This window comes from Anser cygnoides, chromosome 1 (assembly GCF_040182565.1).
Source record: "Anser cygnoides isolate HZ-2024a breed goose chromosome 1, Taihu_goose_T2T_genome, whole genome shotgun sequence".
Taxonomy (NCBI): domain Eukaryota; kingdom Metazoa; phylum Chordata; class Aves; order Anseriformes; family Anatidae; genus Anser; species Anser cygnoides.
Window position 1 is genome coordinate 81417737 of NC_089873.1, and position 15968 is coordinate 81433704.

General features: G+C 39.1%; 2 protein-coding genes across 12 annotated transcripts in view; one reads left to right on the forward strand and one right to left on the reverse strand.

Annotated features, from left to right (window-relative positions):
* Positions 1–1368: 1368 nt before the first annotated feature.
* HSPA13 (heat shock protein family A (Hsp70) member 13) lies at positions 1369–9010 on the forward strand. The gene is made up of 5 exons (XM_013183034.3): positions 1369–1525; positions 1754–2094; positions 3024–3237; positions 3780–3947; positions 5474–9010. Exons 1-5 carry the CDS (start codon positions 1501–1503, stop codon positions 6142–6144), a joined length of 1419 nt encoding a protein of 472 aa, XP_013038488.3. The 5' UTR covers positions 1369–1500; the 3' UTR covers positions 6145–9010.
* Positions 8965–15968, reverse strand: part of LOC106040396 (multidrug resistance-associated protein 1) — a 49062-nt gene continuing 42058 nt past the window's right edge. For 10 of the 11 annotated variants that reach the window (XM_048052934.2, XM_048052935.2, XM_048052933.2 and 7 more), the window contains 4 exons: positions 14705–14863; positions 13554–13720; positions 12407–12601; positions 11511–11915 (listed from right to left, as the gene is read on the reverse strand). In XM_048052934.2, the coding sequence (XP_047908891.1) occupies positions 11804–11915; positions 12407–12601; positions 13554–13720; positions 14705–14863 (633 nt within the window). In that variant the 3' untranslated portion in view covers positions 11511–11803. Of the gene's footprint in view, positions 9155–11510; positions 11916–12406; positions 12602–13553; positions 13721–14704; positions 14864–15968 lie in introns of those variants that run through there. The other variant, XM_048052931.2, reaches the window with a different exon arrangement.

The following is a 15968-nucleotide window of genomic DNA, read 5'->3' on the forward strand; positions in this document are numbered from 1 at the left end:
TGTAATTCTGCAGGGAACAGAGAGGCCTCCGGGGAGCTGGAGTACGTAGGGAAGCTTTGACTGACACACTGCATTGACTGGGCAGCTTTACTCTGAACAAACGGAATGGAAGGATGTAGGAGAGGGAGTGTGAATTCTGTCCTGCAGCATATACCTGATCAAGTGAACCCAATGCCTCTCAGTTTTAACCTTGAGGATAAAAACAAAGCCTAGCCTATGCTTTAGAAAGGATGAAATCTCCAAAATGAGGTTTTGTCACAGTATTTTTAACAAACACCTGTACATAGTAGCCTTCAGAAGTATGAGATTTCAGATGGTCTCTATGTACTAAAGCACTGGTTACTACCAAATATCAAAATTATCAGCAACCCCCAGTTTCAGCATATACCCTGTTTTCACTAAATCCATTCATTTTGCCTGCTTACCATCAGCAGTTGCATAAAATACAAAGTGCCAGCTATTGAGTCATACGAGTGAAGAAATGCTGTGAGCAATCTTTACAAGTTTTCCCCCACTTAAATAACTTCAGAATGGCCACTTTCACAACGGTGACACTTAAACGTGCTGATTGAAATATTAAACTCCAAATGTCTGGAAAAGTCATTAGATGCATAATTAGAAAACCAGCCAGATCATGAGTCACCAAGATGGGTTAACTTTCTCTTCCCTCACCAAGGAGTTTCCACCTTCTCATGCACAGAGAAAGCCATATCACTGTAACTATGTTAACAATAAACACCGGATGTACATGTTTTTTACTATTAAGTTGAAGTGGTGCCACTTTTGGTACATAGATGCTTGTAAGAAGTAAGCTCCTGGGAATTGTTTTAGGTTATGCACCTTCCCATCCCTAGAGGCACTAGAGATGGCGAGTGCAACAGAACTTGGTCTAAGTATTCCCCCAGCGTGCAGTTTGCTACCAGCTGTTCGTTTATGGATATTTCCAGTTAGGAAACACCCAACTTAAGCTGCCTGAGGAAAATGCCCGGTTCTTGCCATTTGTTTCTGCCTGAGCAGAGACCTGCTCTGAAGGTACCTGAGGATCTATCGCCTCTTATGAGACCAGAGCTTAGCAGAGCTGAGAAGAAGCAGACACTTTATACATTATTTAAGAATAGAAGACGGGGAGTTCAGGCACAGATCCACTTCTTGGATCAATCACCAGGTTCTCGCACGACTGCAGGCCCGCCCGCCTGCGGAACTACCACTCCCAGCAGGCACCGCGACCCAGCCGGGCCGCGCACGCGCGGGCAGGGCCACCCTCGCTAGCTCCTTGCTCCTCCCCTCCGCTGCCGCCGAGCAGAGTCAGCTCCCATCGGCCCGTGCCCGCCGGAAAGAGGCGCGCCCCAGCGCCTCCTGGGAGCTGTAGTTCCGCTGCGCCGGACAGCGGGTATATATCGGCTGGGCGTACGAGACGCGCGGACTACAAGTCCCGGTGTACGGCGCGGCCCGGAAGGATTCGTCAGCAGTCGGCGTTGGCGGGCGGTGCGGCAGCCGGCGATGGCGGGGCAGATGGCAGTGCTGGGTACGGGCTGGGGCCGGGCGGCTGGGCTGGTTTAGTGGCTCACGGGAGGGGTTCGGGGCTGTGGGAAGTGCTCCCGGGGACTGTGAATAAAACTGGTAATACTAAATAAATAATAAAATAATAAAACTGGGGGCGTGAAATAAAACTGCATGAAACGTAATGTGTAATGTGTTGACCTGGACTCTAACCCTGTTTTTTTTTTTTAAAAAAAAAAACCCTGTGTTTCAGGCTCGGCTGTCCTGGCGCTCCTGTTAGCTGGCTATCTAGCCCAGCAGTATTTACCGATGCCTACGCCAAAAGTAATCGGGATTGATCTTGGCACGACTTACTGCTCTGTTGGTGTCTTTCTTCCTGGGACGGGGCAGGTGAAGGTTATTGCAGATGAAAACGGGCACCACAGCATACCCAGCATAGTGTCCTTCACTGACGGGGATGTGCACGTAGGGTATGATGGCCTGGAACTGGCAGATTCGAATCCTCAGAACACTATATATGATGCAAAGAGATTCATCGGGAAGATTTTCACTGCAGAAGAACTGAAAAGCGAAAGCAGTAGGTATCCGTTTAAGGTAAGCAGCCATCTTCATCGCTTGTCTGCAAGCAGTAATGTGTAGAAAACTTCAGTCAGTAACCAACGAGTGACCAGCTTCTCTGACCCCGTGTCATTTGGCTAAATCTGATAGGCCTGGAAACCATAAGACTTCCACCAGTGTTTACTCCTCCCTTCTCTGGGTATGTTGCGTACTGCTACATGAGAGTTGACAGTGATTTTCCAGAGGACCCTATTCTCTACTGTGAAATGTGTTTCTGGGTAACTCTCCTTTGTCTTAAAATATAAACTTAAACTTGAAATTCTAACTGTTCTTTAATGAACCTTCATTTTATTCTGATATAAGGGGGGGAAAAGAAGCCTAAAAGTCAACATATTCTCTGTCTGCATTTTTCCCTAGTACTTTTCAGTGCTAAATTGACAAGCAACAGATCTTGAGAGCTGCTATCTAAAAAAGAATACTGTATTAATTTAGCACGGTGTTATGGTGAAGTCTTTTCTGTAAAGAGACTAATTTTCAGCTACTGCAAGCAGTCTGTATTCTTAAGAGGAACTGTTCCAATACCTTGCTTCCTTTCACAACAAAGAACTTGTGGGAAGCTTTATCAGTAAATTTAATGATTAAAAAGCATTACTTTCATCATTGAATGCGTTGTTGTCACATAGCATTAAAGTTGATTATGCAGTTGCTAGGTCTTAACTTTTTTTTAATGCATTTTACCTGGTCAAAGGAGTTGTCAGTACTCTGGATATACTCTGACCCTTTATGTTGTAGGTTTTGCATAGTACTCACAATCAAAGAATAAAAGTGATTCAAGAAGTGGCAGAAGCACATTGATATTTTTCCAGAATAAACAGACTGTATGGGAATCTAATGTTTGGTGGGAGTGGGGGAAAGGGCGTAAGAAGGACTTCTTACCAATGGGCTGTGTTGCTTTTTCCTCCTAGATTTTCAACAATGGCGGATCAGCTGAATTTTCTGTGACAACTAATGAAACCTTTCATGTCACTCCAGAGCATATTGGCTCTCAGCTGCTACTGAAATTGAAGAGAATGGCAGAAGACAATCTTGGCATGCCCATTTTGAAGGCAGTCATCTCTGTGCCAGCAGAGTTTGATGAAAGGCAACGGAATGCTACCGTTAAGGCAGCTAACCTTGCAGGTGATGTCTCTTTATCCCAGCATTTTCTTTTGTGGAGCCTTAAGGTTATCTTTAAATTTATTTCACTAACAGTAAAGACTATGGATTTTTTTCTTGTTTTTTAATGACTACTAGCAATTGTGAGGAACAGCAGAGAACTCTTGAGTACCAACAGATGCAGAAGACTAATGCAAATATAGATAGCTAGAAGAACTGATCTTACTCAAGGAAAATAGTATTTTTGGTAATCTCTAAATAGAATGTACAGAGCACCCTTAGACATAACTTATACAAAAATAAAAAGTTCTGAAATAAATCTACTTAGCAAGGTTTCTCTGGAGAAAACATGTTTGGGAAGATCATGATTCATGCCTTCATCCTGACACTGAAGTAGTATTACTTCAGGCTTAAATAAGGAAAAGAGTTTTCTAAGCACTAATACTTGATGAACTATCTTATCTTCACGTTTCACTTATGTTTAGTACAAAGTAACTAATGGTAAATGTTATGATGTGAAAACTATGTTTTTCTAGTCTATGTGACTGTTGCTTTGCTCTTTTTAGGGCTAGAAATCTTGAGAGTAATCAATGAACCCACAGCTGCAGCTATGGCTTACGGACTGCACAAAGCTGATGTGTTTAACGTTCTGGTGGTGGATTTGGGTGGAGGAACTTTGGATGTGTCTCTGTTGAACAAGCAGGGAGGGATGTTCCTCACACGAGCCATGGCAGGTGAGAAAAATGGTTTACTTTCACAAGGGGTAGTGGGAAGAGAAAGCTGCACCTGAATTCACCATTAGGGAAGTTATTTAAAACACAGCACTCTCACAAAGGGTTCTCGACTGCCCTTCACACAAAACTAGGTTTGCAACTGCTTTCACCAGTTAAGAGAGATTCAGTTTTTAGCTGGCTGAAAGTAATACATTGTAGATTAATTTTATCTGTGGCTGTTGATTTTTGTGCCTACTAGTACAAGTGCTGGTGTGTATTACAAACTGCTTTGTTCTAAAGCTTTCTGTTACCTTTGTCTGAGTTGAGAGTGTTTACTGAATTGTTGATGGGTGCTTTGGAATGTCCTTGTTCTGCGTTTAGCTCCAGCATAGTTGTGCAGGCTTTGGAAACTGTGTTCTGTTAACCCAGAAGTAAGTGTTTTTTTTAATACACATATGCCAAAGTGATTCATTGTTTGGCAAAGGTTTCTGGAAGCAAGCAATATTTAGTAAAACTGGAGTGAATAGACAAATGCTTTGTGGGTGACCTGGATTCAGACAGGTCTGAGATGCAGTGCTACTTTCAGTGTTGCCTTAAATGAACAAGTTTTAATGTCAGCTGCTGCACTGTCCAGTAAGAGCAGAACAGCAAGAAATACTCAGTTACTTCATTCTGATCCATTTGGACGGATGTCCATTAAGTGAATTCCTCTTTTCAATCATAACAAAAAGGTGGAAACTTTGAGAGTCCTATTCAACACAGATGAAAACTGGCAGGGTATTTTTAAAAATCTGTTTAATGGAAAACACGAACAATTATTTGAAAGGTTTTGGAAATGTGGTGTGAAAATAATCTTTCAGAAGGAAATTGGCTATACAGAATACTCTCTCTCTGAAGGCTAATATAAGATATACTTCTAAATAGAGCTTGAAGCTCACTGCTTGCATTTTATCATTTTTTCTGCTTTTTTCAGAGTATATCCATCTACTTTAATAGTGCCTTATTTTTCATGTGAATGCATGAAGCCACTGAGTAACTTGAAAATGTTAAAACTAACTCCTATAATGCTGCACTCTGCTAGCTTCTAATAGAAAAGTCAATTTTGGGCAGAGAAATTTAAGCATTCTAGAAGTTTTAACTGGGAAAACAATTTACTGTGAGATATTGCACTTCAGTGATAGGCTACCAGCTACAGACTTTTCTTGTTACATATTTTTGTCTACAGAGAACACTCCCATTGAGGTAACAACCACTTTTTTTCTCTGTTACAGCTTAACAGGGCAGTTCCAGGGAAAAATGTTGACAGGGATAGATTCCATAGTAGCTGATAAATAAAAAAAAATCTGCAAATGATTATCCATCATGTATCCTTCAGTAGAACGTTAATTATGTCTATTTCCCCAGTTCTCTGAGCTCTTGCTCAGTGCTTACGGTCTTAGTATCATCGTTTTAGCCCTTGAGTGCCATCTCCCAGTACAAGAAGATGCATGCTGCTTGCTGAAGTTTTGAAGGTAATGTGTCTGGTGCTCTCTGTTCTGGTGTTTTAGGTAACAACAAACTCGGAGGACAGGATTTTAATCAGAGGTTGATGCAGCATTTATACGATCAGCTCCATCAAAAATATGGTTCTCTGCCATCAAGAAAAGAAGAAATACATCGCCTCAGACAGGCTGTGGAAGCAGTTAAATTAAACTTGACAGTTCATGAGGCATCTACGCTAAGGGTGTTGTTGACTATGCCAGAAACAAAGCTTACAAAAGAACTTCCAGAAGGTGAGGTAAAACAAAATGCTGTTCGTAAAGACAAGCCTTCACAGAAAACAAAGGACCTGGAAGATCTTGGAGATGTTTCAAATGGAAAAAACAACTTTGTCAAAGTTGTGTTTGAAAGAGAAATCTCTAGGAAACTATTTGAAGTATTGAATGAGGACCTTTTTGAGAAGATTCTTGTGCCCATTGAACAGGTGTTGAAGGAAGGGCACCTACACAAAACCGAAGTGGATGAAATTGTGTTAGTTGGGGGCTCCACCCGGATTCCTAAAATACGCAAAGTTATACGGGATTTCTTTGGGAAGGAACCTAACACCTCTGTAGACCCTGATCTAGCGGTTGTAATGGGTGTAGCTATCCAAGCAGGAATTGTTGGCGGGTCCTGGCCTCTCCAAGTCAGTGCTATAGAAATTCCTAATAAGCATTTACGGAAGACTAATTTTAACTGAAGATAAACTCTTTCCCGTTGCATTCCATCTCTCAAAAAGCATACCTTGATGGTGCGTACTTATCTGACTGGCAGTGGAGCCTAATCTTAGCCATAAATATTCATTTTTTTAATCACTTCCAGTTCGTGCTGCTGGATGCCTGTGTTAAAACTAGATGTTACTTTAAAGGTACGAGTGGTTTTCAAAGTTCTGAAGCGTCCTGTGTCTGCTTATAGACTGGATGTAGGATGAAAATGCTAATGATGACACACCCACATTTTCTTGCTAAATTTTATTAGCAAATCCTAAAGAGGTGTTTGTTGAAAAACTGAATATAAAGAGAGTGTGACCAAAGCTTAGAAATAATACGGCATTATGCTGTAGGTGTTCCCACATCAAATATATTTACTTTGGAAGAATGTGAAGCAGTGTTAACGCACATAGCACTAGTAGTCTTGAGCTTAAATTTATTTATTAAATTGAGTCATTTGAGCATTTAGGAACCTTTCTAAAAGGCATACTGCAGCTTGAATGAGATTTACACACTCAGTTGATTCTTCTGCTGTTCATAACAGCATAATGGTATTACTGAAATCAAGTGGCAAGTTACTGCCTCATGTTTCAGTCACGCCATGCTAAGAAATTTAGCTCTTGCTAATGTTACAGTTACTTAAGTGTGTCTCCAAGGGCTAACTTTGTGATCTGTTCTTGATGGTTAACATATAGGTGCTGCTGTCATACCACTTACGTTCTCAACAGGGAACAAGTGCATATCATCAACTCCTTATACCTCTCCCCATCTTATTTGAAAATTGTAGTAATTTTATTTTTAGGTATCTTAAAAGTTACATCTGTATATATTCCCTTAAATTTGACCAACATGAATTTCATTGTTGCATACTTCCTGGTGTGTGATGTCTTTCCCCTTGAGTACCTCCCAGCTGTGCTGTTGTCAGAGAGAAAGTGTGGGGCAGAAGGGACCACGTGGATGAAGTCTAGTTCCTTTAGTAAGTGAAAAATCATCCAAGTCTATACTTTGGATAGATAGTATCTTTGGTTTAAGTTTTGTCATATCCCCACTCTAAACTGAACGTAGATTAGAGATTGTAGCTGTTCTTTTGGGAAGGAAGCAGAGCCTGTAACTCAGGATTTGAGGTAGCAGCAAATATTTTGCCACCCACCTATCTAGCAAATGCATGAGGAAGAAAAAAAAAGTTGATACCAAAAGAAACTTGGTGACAGTTCTGCTTTTTATGAAGAGTTAATACTGAAAGGGCCAGATGAATTTATGTTTAGAACTCTGCAGTGAAAACACTTCATTCAGGTAAGACTTCTCTTCATCCATCAACACAGTCTTAATCAGGTAAGGTCTAATGACAGGTGATCTAAGCATTTTTTTAATGCTTCAAAATAATTGTGTTAAGTGTGCCAAGATATGAACTTAGATATGGGCTTAGATCTGTAGCTTAACTTAGAACCATTTTAAAATAGGTTTATTGTTCTCCTGGCGGTAGATCTGATTTACGGCACTGCCTTTTCAAATGGTTGCATCAGCATAATTGAGTAGCTATACTCTAAACATATGTTTGAAGTAATCCTATTAAAAACCTCTTAAATTGAATCTTAGTTGCATGCAACAATTCCTTCAGTATTATTTAACTTCACAGAAGACTCCCACACTATATTGCTAACATCTGTTTAATTTCACTGAGTTGAAAACCAAAGTGAATTTTTGAGGATTTTTTTCTTCCTTTGTATCTATTTGAAAGTGACCCTGCCTTTACATCTGTATGGGACATCCAGTACTGTGATAATGTATTCAAAAGAAAATTTGTACAGTTATTAAAAAAAAAAAGTGGGTCCTAAGGGATGGTGAATATAACTAAAACTCCTGAGTTGAAAGAAGTCTCTTCAGTGAAATCATGGATGAATGCCAATATACAATAGTTCTCACATGCAGTTGCTGTTTGGGGCCTTTGCGTTGCAGACATACACGTGTATATACATAATTGAACATATATTCCAAAGTATTTGGAGTCATTGTGGCCTTTTTTCTATCCTGCTAAAAATTCATGTCAAAGTGTACTGGAGTTTTAGTAGGTGTTCAGTAGGTTTTTTTGTTGTTGGTTTTTAATGCAGCTGTTCATTTTATGCAGTGCATTGAAACATTGCAGTTGAGCTAAAACTAAAAGATTTTTGCAATTTCGGGACAAGTTATGCAGAAGTGTGGGAGTAACTTTAAACTGTTAAGCTCTTAAATGCAAATAAATGAAGTACTCTTTTTCTTTAGCATAGTCCTTCAGTATGGAGGAGTTTAATAATTAAAAGCAACCTCCGGTGTTAATCTGGGAATTGCAAGGGAAGGGTAAGTTGTTTACTTGTGAAAATTTCACAAAAGGGTATTTATTCGTTCAGATTTTGATACAGACTTTTTTAGTAAATAAGTTACTGTACATTGGATATCTCACAATGCATCCTTATTTATTAGATAACTTTTCTGAATTCTGTGGTCAAGTTATTTATTTGATCTTAGTACTGTATTTTGGCACAAACCATCACATTTTAGATAAGTAGAACACTGTACTAAACGGACATTTCCAGGTATGCACACATACTGCTTATCAAAAGTCTCTGTTTAAACAAATTGGTATTTGAAGGCTGAAATGTTTCTACAAACTGTCCTTTAATTCTGAATATGGTTGCCTGTGGTGTTAGATGTATAACAAATCTATATAGCTAAAGCTTGTATTGTGAGTTGAAATTCTGAAAGCATAAGATGCCTCACTAATTGTATGTTCCTGAATTGTTTCTAAGTGCAGACAATGAAATGCATTTTACAAGTAACCTTTTAAAATGTTTTTATTAAAAGCATTTTCTGTCCTTTCAATCTGTTGTCTCAATTTATTGGCGAAATACTTTAACAGCACTATTTTTCTATTTCTTCCTTGAATTCCTTTGGAGCTTAGAGGATGAGATTATAATCTTCCAATTTGTCAAAGGGTTTCTAAGGCCTGGAGTGACAGATCCTTTTCTAGGAAGAGACAAAGAGTATTAGGAACTAGGGTGGGAAGGAAAAATCTCTGGCTCCTGAAGCTGCAATTCTGGGTGGATGAACAGAACTGAGAAAAAAGATTGCATGTTGGTACAGGGGAAAGCAAGGAGTGACTGGGAGGGATGCAGAAATGCTAATACGTCACGAAACCCTAGTCAAAGGAGAAGAGGGGGCCAAGCAGTGATGATGATCTTGTTCCTGTGGGAGTGGCAGCAGCTCACACCATTCCTACTCTTATGTTCCTTGTATCTTGCCTCCTGGATCACAGGACACTGGGCAGGAACAGACCTTCCCTGTGTTCGTCAGCAGCTGCAGACTGGACATAGGGAACGTCCACCAGAGCCACGTGATCCCTCCTTTTCGTAGATTTAGTCTCTGTCTTTGACATCAGACTTGTGATGACAGTAGAGACCGCAGATACTGGGTGATGCTCCTGCTGCAAATTGACTTTTCCTGCCTACCCTAAAGCTGTTTTCTCTCAGACTTAGCAATTATTCATTCTGCAGCTTTCTCCAAATACCAGTCCACCAGAAAGTATATAAATCTCTTCTGTCCACCTAAATAAGTAAAATTACCACATACCGATGTGTGGTAATAGTCCCTCAGACTATTTTCTGTGCACCTTGTGAAAGGAGTTGGTTTCTGAGTGCTGAAGCTTTTACCTATCCTAGCATAAAGCCTAAAATATGCTGACCCGTTGATGAATAGTACCCACTTTGGTCCTTTCCAGTTCCTCCTCTTATTCTTCCAGAAAAGGGTGGGTTTGGTGGGGAGTGTGAAGGTGGGTAAGAGATGAGGACCCAAGAAGAGCCTGCCCATGGCACTTCAAATGTGGCCAAAGAAATTAAATGTCTGGATGGAAGGTTCTGCTCTATTGTAAAGCCACTGCTGGCCTCAGGTGGAGAAAAGAGGAAAAGAAGGTGAAAAGCAAGCAGCTGTTCTCTCTCCTGAGAAACTTTGTCTCTCTGGAACTGTCAGAAAACTGTAATTACCTGGTTTGGGTTGTTCCTAATGGGTTCTAAAATCATTATATTCTAATAGCTTTGTGCAAGCTGTAGTATAGTTAGTTGTGTTTTGTAGCCAATTAAACTACATAGTACTGTCTTAAATGTAGGAAGACTTTGTTTTGTTTTGCTGTCAGGAAGGCACAGAGATGTTTTTTTACCTTCACTGTAGTAGAACCACATCTTTGAGGAAATCTCTTCAGAAAGTCTCCCTCCTTTCTCACCACCTTTCTAAAACTGCAAACTTGGCTTTGCTTACTTCAGTTGGTGGTGTGAGTCAGCACCGGCAGGCAGCAAGGATGCCCACAGACCCCAGGGTTGAAATGCAAAGAGTACACTTGTTACTTGGCCAGCTGTGGGGGATCCCCGAAGCACACACACACAGGGATGCAGGCACTGCTAAGCTTGGTCCACGCTAGAGGATCATAGGCCTGCTGTTGATGCCTGTTTATGTATCAAGGGTTTGCACAGGTGTAGTTTACCACCGTGCTCTGATCTTCACTATGCTTTGATCTCTGTCCCAAGGCAGGGAGCTCAAGCATGTCCGATAGGGTGCCACCGAGTCTACAAAACACCTGTGTTATCTGTACGTGGATGCGTTGGTTGTCAAAGATACAGGATTAAAAGCAGTAGGTATGATGCGTTTTCCTACTCTCCAGGCTTTGTCATCACAGCTGCAAGGTCACTTGAGCATGTTTTCAATGTTCCTCACCAGTTTGCAGTTCTCATCCCATCCTCTTCTGCTTTTAACCCATTCCTCCCCACCATTGGTATTCAATTTGGAGATTCTTAGGATGTGTAGTAAAAAAGGTAATATTCACAGGGCCTACAGAAGCACAGGCATGGTTAACTGACACTTTGAGTAAATATGCATAACCTTTTGTGCAGCATTAAATAGCATTGACATTTGCATTAAGATCTACTAGCAAATAGCTGCACCTGACCCCAATTTCATGGGATTCTTTCACAATCTGGTTTTGTAATGCTCAATTATTTTTACATGTTTTTCAGCTGTTTGAAATTGTTTTTCAGTTATTCAAAAATCACAAAATCAACATAAAAATCAACTTGCCATGGCAAGTTTGTTGCCTCAAGAATTACCAAAGTATAAGCAAATAAAATTATTACCAAAATTATAGCAAAATTATGTGCTATTACCAAAGCAAATAAATATGTATGTCCTAAAAACCAGCATCAAGGGGCATCTGTCTCTCTGGTCACACAATTTTTTTATATATTCACAATCATATAAAATGTATTAACTAAATGGGCATAACATCCAAGCAATTTAATTAAGCACTATTTCTTAATTAAAACACTGAACAGCAAGATTTATTTTAAATCCACCTTTACTAGTGCAATATTTAAAATATGCCATGAAAATTACTGCTTCATTCTGTTGGTCCAGTGCCAAGATGATCAAAAAAGTGATTTGTATAAAAACAAAATTAATTTCAGAAAGCTGATCAATATATACAGATTACAGTTGTAGCAAAAAGAGTTGTAGCAAAAAGCAATCTTGTCAAGAGCTTACAAGGAAGTTAATTATTTCATCACATCGGGAATGCCAAATATCTTTTGAGCGTTTATCAGTATAAGGAATTCTTATCTTCATTAGTTTTCTTTATCTTGTTATTCCAGCCTTTGCAACCATTTCAGAAAAGGCACCTTTTCGTTGTAACAAATTATTTGGTGTATCATATTCTAGAATCCTTCCTGCATCCAGAACAAGCACTCTACAATACGAAAGCATGAAGATTACAGAAGAAAAAAAAGGTGCTATTCAACCATATTTTCCAGCCCTACTACAAATACATATTAACTGGAACTCTTATTTGCAAGAAGTATCATTGCATTAGGTAATTCATTGGTTTCTCAAGCTAGGAATGCCTATATTAAGAAAGCCTTTTGAAAAGGGAATGTTTGCTTAGCTGGTTTAAAAAAAAAAGTTGGTAAAAATTCTACAGTGTAGTCCCTTTTTTCTAGAGAACTAAGTGGTCACAATAGTAGCTTATACATGCATCTAATCAGAAAAAAAAATCGTTCTGTAATTACAGTGGGGAAACAGAACACAGGTTATCAATATTTAATTAATATTGACAGCAAGTCTTTTGTGGTACCTTGGATTGTACTGATACTAAGGTAAAAAGTGCTAGAGTAAAATTTTGTAGGTCTGAAAACACGCATTTAAAAGTAGACATTTCTTAAATGGCATATCAAAACTTACCTCTCTGAATCCATGACTGTGTGTAACCTGTGTGCTATAGTTAATATCGTGCAGTTATAAAATTCTCTTTTGATGGTGGACTGCACCAAGTTATCTGTTTCCATGTCAACAGAAGCTGTTGCTTCATCGAGGACCAGGATCTTTGTCTTTCGTAGCAAAACACGGGCCAGACAGACCAGCTGTCTCTGGCCAACACTGTTAAAAATACATTTGAGAAGGTCAGGTAAGGCACTTTGAGAAAGGGGAGACGGATGTTGTTTCCTCACTACTTAGCCCTAGACATTGGAGCAGATACTGTTGACATAAAGCTGAAACTAGCACGGAGCCTATCTGTTCTACTGTCCTCAACAACGCTTTATACTTGTACAAAGACTGGAGAAAAATGTTCTCCTCGTTTTGGAAGTTTTGAGCAGAAGTAGAAGCTCAGGTGCAACTTTTAAACCTAGTCTTGCCCTCAACTTTGATACTCATATCATAATGGGGACTTTGAATAGGCTGGATTGAATGCTAAATCACTTAATAACGTTTGAAGTTTGGATATTGCTGTATGTTACTTCTGGTGTATGCCTTCTAGATACTTTTTTTAAAAAAAAGATCCATCCTAAAAATTCAAGTTAATTGTTAATACGTTCCATTTAAATTATGGCCTGTCCCTTTGCTGCTGAAAGCTTTGCTATTTGTCTCTCAGAGTCCTTCTGTTTCCAGTGTCACTTCCCGTAGATATCTATGGTGTAATGTTCTACAAGGAAAAAAATGAGTTGCTTTGCCTAAGCAAATAAAGCAAACGGTCAAGCTCTCTGCAGTTTTTTTTTTGTTTTTTTTTAAATGAATGGATCCTATTGTATCTAAATCTAACTTGGTGGTGTATGAAGCCCCTGTCCCTTTGCACCCATTCATATAGTTGAGATGAAACTAGGCTACCTCCTCTGCTTCCCTTCAGCACAGGCCATAAGACTTCATACAGTTGTGACCAGCTGGTTACATCAAGGAAACCCTTACTACTTGAACAATTGGAGAACTGTACAAATTGAACAAATGGAGAATTGTAATTTTTGTACTGATAATTTCTGTAGTAAATTGTCCGTAAGAAAAACAGAATTTTGCAAGTTCGGTGAGTAACTACAACAGCACTTGCTTATTTATATACCTGAGGTTTTCACCACCTTCTGAAATCTCATGAAGGAGCTTCTTTGGGAGTGACTCAACAAAAGCCTTTAAGTGACACAGTTCCAGTGCCTCCCATAGTTCAAGATCAGAGTGCTTTCCAAGTGGATCCAAGTTTGACTGCAGCGTCCCAGAAAACAAGACGGGGTCCTAAATAATAGCAAAATTTGAGTGCACTGTTCCATCACAAACCTAAAAGAGTATGCTGTATCCTGACATTAATATAGGAAACTGGCATGAATAAATTGGAAAAGAAGCTTTGTGAGGGAAATTGTAATGTTTTGCAGTTGATGGATGGAAATACAAAATCATGTTGGGTCTCAGCATGCTAAGCTCTATATTAATGTAAAGAGCAACAGACTTCATACACATACTCTGTGCTACCCATTCAACGGCTAACTGAGGAGCTGCTCAGCATCTGGCAACTGAAACAACGTATGAAAATATTGGTATTGTCGGGTTTGTTAAGCACTGGATACTACATTCATGAACACAATTAAGAAAAATGTGAAGGCCATGTTTTTAAGTGAAATTTTCTTAGTTTACCTGCAGAAAAGGCCAAGTATTTAGCAATGAGAACAAAAGCAATTATTGCATGAATGCACATTCACTAGCTTCTGTGCACTGAATACATCAGGGGATATCTGGAAAAGTATATGTGGACTAGAAGATGCCAGGAAAGCACAACTGAGGGTATGAGTTACCTCCAGTACTCCATAATTACTGAATGCTTGTCTCTATAGTCTTAATCAAGTCTGAAACTTTTCTGGGTGCACACAAAAGCCTTTTTCTTAAATGGGCAAATATAAGTACTAGGCAATATGCAAATAGCTGCACAGATTTATAAACAGAACTGGTGTTTTTAGAGGCAGCGAACAGACTTCTCAAGTGAGTGCAGTCAGTGCATTGTAACCCAGTAGGTAGATTGCAAAAGGCCAACAACATTCACTAGCAAGTTACATGCAAGCAGAACAGCGATACTTTTGAGAGCTAAGTGGCCAAAAAGGACTATTACAATGGTATGAGATCTTGTGCATATTCTTCAAACAAGCAAACAAAATACACCCTGAAATATCTTGTTAGTAAAATAATAATAATAATAAAAACCACAGTAATCTCTAAAACACATCTCACCTGTGGAATAATGTTAAGATTTCTACGTAGGTCATGGAGTCCAATAGTTGATATATCAATTCCATCTATAATTATTTTGCCTCCAGATCCCTCTATAACTCTAAATAAGGAATTTGTGAGCGTTGATTTACCAGCTCCGGTTCTTCCAACAATTCCAACCTGAAATGGAAAGTTTTCTGATAAAGATTATAACTTTCTATGCAGTGCATTGTATATGAAAAGTGACTAGCAAATTCAGTTTTAACTTCCAGTACAAAACTTCAGTTTCTTTTACCAACAAGCAATATTTTAATTGGATAAAACTGTTTAAAACTCACTTCTGGAACACCTGACTGACAATCCAGCCCATGCCTGGTTCAGTGGGAAGCCTTTCCTTATCCCTTACCTTCTGTTTAGCGCTCCTCAGCTCCAACCAATGACCCAAAACTACCTTGTTCCCAAACCAGAGCTGATCAACACCAATCTGGGAGCATATATTTTTCTACATAAATATTCAGCACAGTGGACGAGTTTTAATTTCAAATTTGGATCTTCCTTAAAACTGCCAAATTCAGTTGGAAAATCTAATTGGGAATGTGATTATTGACTTTTCTTAGAGTAAGGCTCTCCTCAGAAGGTTCACGTGAGGATCACCTACTCAAGGGAGCACCTTTTCGTACAAGCACTGAAACAGCATGGAACCAAATTAGTTTACATCTTCCGTTATCTAACTCTACTAAACTGCCTTACTCTAACACTACGTAGCACTGTTGGGCTGCCACTCTCATGAATAGCATCAGTTGCCCATGATGATTTACTGTCTTCACCTCTGCAGCCACAAAGGCTTGGAAAAGGATCTAGAACAGTTCAGGACTAATCTTAAAAACAAGCAACAGATTGGCATATAATAAAATAGCATAAGCTCTAAAAGTGTTTTAACTGTAGTATTTTTCCACTATTCTTTTTTTTTTCCAAGTGAATAACAGTTAAATAAACATTTATCTCAGATTCAAAAACATTTTTTCCCAAAGTATGGAGGGAGGGACAGGGAAGAAAACATCATCTCAGTTTCCTACAGGGATAAGAATTTCTACAGAGTAGGAGAAGAGTACTTTTCCTTTTTTCATGCATTATTTCTTTAGTCTCTTGTCTACTTAACCTTTTTCCTTGTTCAACATAATCTTGCTATATGTAGTATTGGAGTCTCTTCATATGAAATATTTTTGAAGTAGAAAGTTCAGAAACAGAAGTTTGTACTTTGGATTTATTTCTTATTATATACAAT